Source organism: Eschrichtius robustus, chromosome X, assembly GCF_028021215.1.
Source record: "Eschrichtius robustus isolate mEscRob2 chromosome X, mEscRob2.pri, whole genome shotgun sequence".
Classification (NCBI taxonomy): Eukaryota; Metazoa; Chordata; class Mammalia; order Artiodactyla; family Eschrichtiidae; genus Eschrichtius; species Eschrichtius robustus.
The window spans coordinates 99,934,511-99,942,129 of record NC_090845.1 but is presented as its reverse complement, the minus strand read 5'-3'; the positions used below and the strand labels follow the sequence as shown (position 1 = coordinate 99,942,129).

The following is a 7,619-nucleotide window of genomic DNA, read 5'->3' as shown; positions in this document are numbered from 1 at the left end:
GCCCCAGGATTTGAAATGTGAGATGGTTCAGACAATTGTCTGCCGTTAATTGCTCTTCAAGATCCTCAACTAGATGAAGGTCCCCAGAGGTGGTCCATAAGGGTAGAGCTTAGCATCAATGGGCAGTGATCCTAGATGGTGACCGCACTGAGGCCTCTAGAGTCAGAAACTACTGAAGGGCCTGATCCTCAGTCTTCAGTGGAGATTTAGTTAGCCAGGTTCCCTGTCTAAGGCAGCAGGGACATGCTTCAGACACAGTAATTATGATGGGACACATTCCCCAACTCTCACTAAATACTTATTAGAGGTCATTATCCTAGAGCATTTTGACTTGGCCATAAGACATGCTGGAACCTGAAGTAGGTTGTTGGGGAAAAGGGGAGTAAGCTAGGGCTTGGCTAAAAACATATACCTGCCTGAAGGGCTAACTCTCAAAGAAGTGGACCCAAAGTTCCAAGCAGACTGCTCAAAGGACCATACCATCTAGTTTGTCAATAGCCAAGAGATTACTTTTGAGCAAGCAGCAATCTTTAAATAGTAGCAAAATATATAGCTGTATGAAAAGGTGGCATAGCTGTGTTTCCATGAAGGTTGGTTTGTGTTAAATTGGACTCCAGTCAATAGGTGGAGCAGGATTCAGCCTCTAGTAGGAGAATGTTAGTAGGATATGGAAATGCAACTGGGACTTCAGCCAAGAGTCTTAAACCAACAGGGGACTAGGATACAGACCAATGAGAGTAAGAGTGAAGGCCTTGGGCCAACAAACTCAACCCAGGTATCTATCACCTGTTGGTGGGGATGGAGTTCCCAATGTTTTGCCAGGGTGGTTTCCATTGGGTCAGACTGGGCAGAGTTTTGCCTGCAGGCTTTCAGTACACTTGGGAAATTAGTCCCAACTGTAGAAAGTGCCTGGGAATTGTTTTCATCATTGCTTTATCAAGTTTGGTGATGGGTCACCAAATGAAAAAGATCTGGTTGTTTAAATTCTCAGACGCATAGGAGTTCATGACTGTAAAGTGGTATCCCCGTTCCCCATCTGTATTTTAAATGTTAATGCAGGATATAAATCAATGAGGCTGGAGGTGAGAGGGATATAAGTTTACAATGCGACCTGCCTGGGCTCCTCTTACTGGTGAGCTGGGTTATTTATCCTTGCTGGGGCTCGAGAACGTTTGGCAAGGCAATCTCTTGTGAAGTGACCAGCCTGGCTGCAGTAGAGGCATGACTGAGTTTCTTGCTGGCGGGCTCGTTTGGCTGGAGTGAGAGGCGGCTGGCTTCCTCGAAGCTGTATAGGGTCTTGCTTGGGTGGTGGACCTGTGGGGTTGGAGAGGGCTTGGTGGCGGATCAGGGAAGCCAACACTGGGATCTGGGCCTCTGACTGCAGGAGCTCTGGCCTGTCACTACGTTGCTTATCCAACTGAATACACTGAGTGATAAGGTCTGGGAGATTGTCCATCAGATCTGTGCCACTTACTTCAGCCTGAATGGAGTCAGCTAGTTCCTCTTGGAAGTGATCACTCTGATTGGTTTCATTATATCTCAGATTTTGAGCAAGGAGATGGAAAGTAGTGGCATCCTGCTGAGAGAAGTTGTCCCTTTTGTCAACCTTAGCATTCACCAAGGGGTTCATTTCCTGTTTTGTGGGCTCACCAAATGACTGCTGTAACTCAAGAACAAAGTTCTCATATTGCTTCAACAGAGCACTCTGGTAGGTGGTGATTCTGTGTAATTCTCTACTGTATCTTCCGGAATCAAGTGAGACTAAGCAGAATTGAGTACCAATATTGGATACCAGTGGGCAGACAGTGGTTTTGCTCTGTGATCAGAGAGACGGTGTCATGAGCAAGTAGCCAAATCTGTTAGCTATGAAGAAGTCACAAGGGTATGCTGAGAGCTGAGAAATGCCAAAAACTGTTGTCCACTACTCAGTGTTGCCTCTTCTTCATGGAGAATGCCAATGTTCTGCACATTCAGAAGAAATAAATTACCTTAGGACACATAGAAGATTTGGAATTAAGAAGATAAATACAAAAGTTACAGTAGATTTCTCTCCCCACTACCCTTCTTGGTAATATGGAGGCAATTTGCTCTCAGAGTAAGCTTTTGATTCTAAAGTATCTTTCTTTATCAGAGAATCAAAGAATTTTACAATCCAAAGTGATCGTAGAAATCATCCAGGCCAAATTTGTAATTTCACAGATGAGAAAACAGAGACCTAGAGAAGTAAAAATGTTTGCCCAAGGTCATACAACTAGTTAATATGAGAGCTGGCCTGTTCATAAGAACTGCTGTCCAAAACAGCACTTCCTCCAGGACTACAAATGTGCTCATTTGCTTACACTATTTGGGCATAATGATGGTTCTTGCCCCTTGCTACTCCAAACGCGATCAGGGAACCAGCAGTTTTGGCATCACCAGGGAGGTTGTTGGAAATGCAGACTCTAAGGTCCCACCCCAGACCTACTGAATCAGTGTTCCATTTTAACAAGATTCTCCAGGTGATTCGAATGTGCATTGAAGTTTGAGATGTGCTGCTCTAGAGAGCACTTAGCCAGAACTGGAATACTCACTGGTTGGACTTGACCCTCAGGGCTCCAATCATAGCCTGCAGTGCTGTGAGGATCCAATTGCTATGGTGGTAGTTAATCCATTTTTTCTGGCTTTCTAGTCTGTGTCTGAGGTCACATTTGGTTGCCATGGACATGATTAAGACATCACAGGCAAGATGAAGAGGTGAGATTGAGAACCTAGCAAAGAAGAACAGAATATTCCTAAATTATAAAGATCAAAATGTTCAGCAGTCTTCCCTGCATTGATAACAAGAATATAGCAACCAGTAAAAGTTTAAAACAAACCCCAAACATATCGTATATTGGTTGAACTATTCTGCTATGTAATTCCTCTCACTGTCCTTACCTTGTGTAGTATTTAAATGTATTTAAATCGGCCATCAGTGGGCAAAAAAAAAAAAAAAAAAATGTGTATCACTGAAAGCAAGATTTGATTCCCTAGGTTTTATTTGATGGCACCTCCTCTCGAAACCTATGGAAGAAATTATTGGAAGAATGAAATAGTGTAAGATGGGGGGCCAGAAACTTGCCTAAACACTATCAGTTGGATGATTTGAAGAACTCATTTGCTTCTCAATTTCTTTTTATCTAATGAGGATGACTGTCTTGTCTACCTCAAGGGGTTGCTGTGAGTATCAATGAGACAATAGATAGGTGCTCTGAGTAGCAACAAAAAATGAGAGACTTGCTTCCAAGATTGTTCCAGTACAGCTGAACAATGCCAGTGGTGAGGCTCTACCCTCAGTGCATAACGCCAGAGTAGAAAGATACTGTCATACCTCCTTTCATTCTTCCTTTCCATATCTCACCCATCTAGTCTACTATTTACCTTTCAGACATCTTTCACTTTACAGGTGCCCATCCATGAGTTTATTCCTGTCAACCCAGCTAGGTGTCAACTGATAGCTAATATGTTAATTAATTATTGAGTGTTAATGATTGGCCTTTCTCAGGGCATTCATTTTTATTTCCTCAAACTTTAATGTGTATAAAAATCCACTTGGTCCCAATCTCTAGCAATTCTGATTCAGTAAGTCTGGAGTGGATGCCAGGAACCTGTACAAGTTGGCTGGCAGATTTCTGATGATGGTGGTCCTTGTGAGAAAAGCCATCCATACAAATATCATGGAATAAAGCCATATTAGTAGCATCTCAGAGAAGTAGGGATGGGGAGGAGACATATATGGGGGTAGGAGGTTCACCCTCAAGTGATGTAGAATAGGTGGTAGCCTATTCTACCTCCATATAAAGCCACAAATTGCCCACACTGTTCTTAACAACTGCTCATCTCTCCCAGGTAGTAGAGAGCAAGAGTTCAGCATGTAGGTTCTAGAGTCAGACTGACCTGGGTCCAAACCCTGGCTTGGCCAAAAGTCGTGTGACTCTGGACAAGTTATTTAACCTCTGTGAGAATCAGTTCCAAACTTTAAAATGGAGATGATATTAATACGTGCCTCTTGGTGTCATGAAGATGAAATGAGATGAAAAGAGATTAGCACAGCTTCATGCAGATGGCAAATGCTCCATAAATGTTAGCTATCATTATTCTAGGTCCACAGTCTGTGTTTTAGAATTTAAATTATTTTCAGATTTTAGAAAAGTAACATAGAGTATGTACTGTTTATTACATAACACTCCCAGTAATGTCTGGGAAAACATCCCATAATTAAGCCATTAACATTTCTGCAGGAAAAAAATGTCTGAATATTCATACTAAAAGAGATAAAGACTAAGTTCATGTCAGTTCAGGTCAGGTTTTTCTGCCAAATAAGTTCTGGCACCAAATTAAAAAAAAAAAAAAAAAGCTTCTGTTGTACAGACCTTTTTGATTTCAGAATTGAAGGTAAGGGTTTGTGGACCTCTACCAAACTCTTTTTTGGGGGGTGCAATTATAACTTTTCCTTCTCTGTCCCTGCTTTCTGCCCTTTGACTCCACTCTCAGAAGTTCCAGAATATCTGTAGAGGTCTCCAGTTTCTTTACAGAATTATGTATTCAAAGTGGCAGATCATTTAATTTTTCTAATTATGTAGCACTGGTGAAACACTTGCTAAAATTATAAGCATTAGCCCAAATGCAAATCATACAATGGCACTGTTGTCAATGGCAGTTGCTTAATCCCTCAAAGAAAATCTACCTTGCCTTATCATTTTGGAAATTGCTCTCCTTTTAGAGGTCAATGGCCTTCTATTGGATTGTTCCAGCAGATCCTGGGGGCAGAGCTGACAGTCTGGAGGAGTTCCAGACCACAGTCTTTCGGAGACGAAGTAGAGACAGAGCTCATAACTCAAATGCACAGGCTTGAGGGATCAGACTAGTGAGCTTGGACCAGGTCTGATAGAAAACTGCATATGCTTAAGCTTTTCCTTAATCAGTATGTGTTTCAACTACAAAAACAACAACACAAAAATAGGTTTAGTAAATTATTGCAGGCCACTTTGATGTTTGTGTTCAGTTTGAACCAAAGCCATAGTTAAGAGGAGTTTCCCCAGATATAAAACTACTCCACTCTGGAGTCCCCTAAGACCCCATTTGGAGAAGGGCCTGTAGTATCCTGCTGCTTGTAAGAGAGCTTTGTGACCTTACACTGTTTTATTTTCAAGCTGTTCTACATAACTCATTGGAGAAGATTGAACTAGGGTCATGCAACTACCCAAAGCAGTTTCGTTCTTACTCTTGTTCTCCAGATCTTCTAAGGAATGCTGTGGTCATAAGAGCTAAACTGATAGATAAATAACCCTCATAAGGTGACCACAGGGGCATACTGTTTGAACTTGTCTGAAGACTTGGGTGTGACCCCAGCTCTGCCACTATCTATACTGACAACCTTGGGCAAGTCACTTCCTCTCTCTGGGTCAGTTTCTGTATCTGTATAATGAAGGGATTGTGTTTCTTGAAGTTTATTAAGATAAGAAATTCTGATTCAGGAAGGTTAGCAGGAGACCTAGGAATATGAATTTTTTATAGGCACCCCAAATTATTCTGTGTTAAGAAGTCTTCAGATTTTACCTTGGGAATATTGGGCGACTGCCCACACAAAACTCCTGTGTTTGTCCGAGGTTCTCAAATTTCAGGATACTTCAGAATCCTCTGGAATTTTAACATACAGATTTTTGGGCCTCACCCCTAGACAGTGTGATTCAGTGGGTCTGGGATGAGGCCAGATAATTTGCATTTTAATCAAGCTCTGTCAGTGATGCTGATGCAGAAGTTTCCCCAGCAACACTTTCAAAAAACTGTAGGCTGAGTAATCGCAAAAGGCCCTTTCTGCTTCGGCACTATCTACGTTTTTGAAAGTAGAAAATATTTGACTCCAAAAGTGGCCCCTGAAGTGTGTGATATGTAGATTGCTTCCTTCCTAGACTCTGCTTGAGGCTGCATGGTCACCTCTAAACAGTGGGCTAGTGCAGACCCGGCTCAGGCATGTGAGATGTAGCTGGCTCAGAGGCAAGAGAGAGCGTAGCAATTGAGTTGACCCTGCTCTCAGGACTCTGTAGTTCCTGCTGGGTGTTATGTACTATTCTGCTCTGCTCTGCCTGTGAATGAGGTAGAAAAATCGTTCTCTTATCCCCATATCAGACAGAGCAGCCCAGCTGGGATCAATATGCCTATTGCTATGACTCAGACCTCATACCTGCCTTTAAGCGTCAACCTTCCTTCTGGCTCAGCTGGACCCATGGCCTAGCTGCTTATGAAGTTCAACATGTCATGAACACTATCTACAAGTATTCCCTGTCAGTTTCCCAGTTTTCCTTTCGAATGTGCACAACTCTATTAAGGAGCCATATCAGCCTTCCTGCTCCATGGGTCTATTTAACATTCCTCCTAAGGTCACGTTTCTCAGTCTCCTCCTTCACCTACCTTCTCTCCTTTGCCTACTGTCTCTGCTGGCAACCACGACACATGTCTGAATGATTCTGCTCAGTCACCAGCCAGAATCATGACCGATAACATCATCCCAGCAATACATGACCCATTTGCACTGTTCTTTTCTCTCAATCCAATAAAGAAAAATGCCTACAAGGAATGGGAGAGTTTTTCTAGGAAGGCAAGGATCAGGACACTGGATGGAAGGCAAGGTGATCTGCCATTAGGTAGACATCATAGCACTAGGGTTGAACACAGAGTATTACATGGAGTCAAGGAAAAACCCCAAAGATAGACTCTATTGCTTCTTTGCTGTACTTGCCAACTTGATTCAGGCCCTGAGGGGTACCAACGTTATATGGGTGGTGAAGTGAAGACTTCAGGGAAAGTAGTCATGTTTTGGAGGTGTGTCAACTCCTGAAGATCAAGTGTGCTGCTACTTACAGCTCATAAGAGATGTTATAACATATGGCAGATAACCTTTGTAGCAGGATTGGGTCTAAGTCTCATTTCAGACCTGCAAGTGCTGAAGACATGGCAGGCCTCTGACACACTGTAAATGCAGAGATTTTCATTTGTTTTTGGTAAGAATAGGAAAGACAAGTCCTGTTTTCCTTCAGTTGTATCCAACATTTTTGTAGGTCTTTGGTAATAACACTTGTGATTTCTTGAGTATCTAATTTATGCCAGCTTACATACTCTGATTGGTACTGGCTGCCTGGAGCTGTATGTAAGAGGATTCTGGACCTGTAACTGGCCTCACTGGTAGAATGTTGTGAAGGATTGTCAATGTCCGCCATGGGGTCTGGAGGGATAACTGCAACATGCTGAACATGCGTTTGTTACCTCTCTCCTAGACCGTATGATCCTCACAGTAGTCTTATGAAGTAGGCATGATTATTTGCATTTTACATATAAGGAAGCCAAGCCCCTACCTGCACTTCAGAACATGTAATCATGCCCACTCCTGCTTTTAATCTCTTTCTCCCCTCACCTAAAAGCCCTCTTCTTCCTATGCTCAGCTTAAGTTCAGCCTCCTCGAAGCAGCCTCCTCTGACTACTCAGACCCTTACTAACTTCTCCATTCCCTGAACTGTGGAAAGACACATGATTTTATGTTCCCTCCTGGAGGAAGCCTCTTTCCTTTAAACTCCCACAATACCTTGCACAGGGCTGGTTCCATG

The 7,619-nt window shown here is 42.7% G+C and overlaps 1 protein-coding gene across 1 annotated transcript; it reads right to left on the bottom strand.

Moving 5' to 3' along the window:
* Positions 1 to 1,126: 1,126 nt before the first annotated feature.
* On the bottom strand, positions 1,127 to 7,235 carry RTL4 (retrotransposon Gag like 4). The gene is made up of 3 exons (XM_068532673.1): positions 7,135 to 7,235; positions 2,571 to 2,747; positions 1,127 to 1,742 (listed from the first exon to the last, which is right to left on the bottom strand). The coding sequence occupies exons 1-3, from the start codon at positions 7,233 to 7,235 to the stop codon at positions 1,127 to 1,129; spliced, it is 894 nt and encodes a 297-aa protein (XP_068388774.1).
* Positions 7,236 to 7,619: the final 384 nt, after the last annotated feature.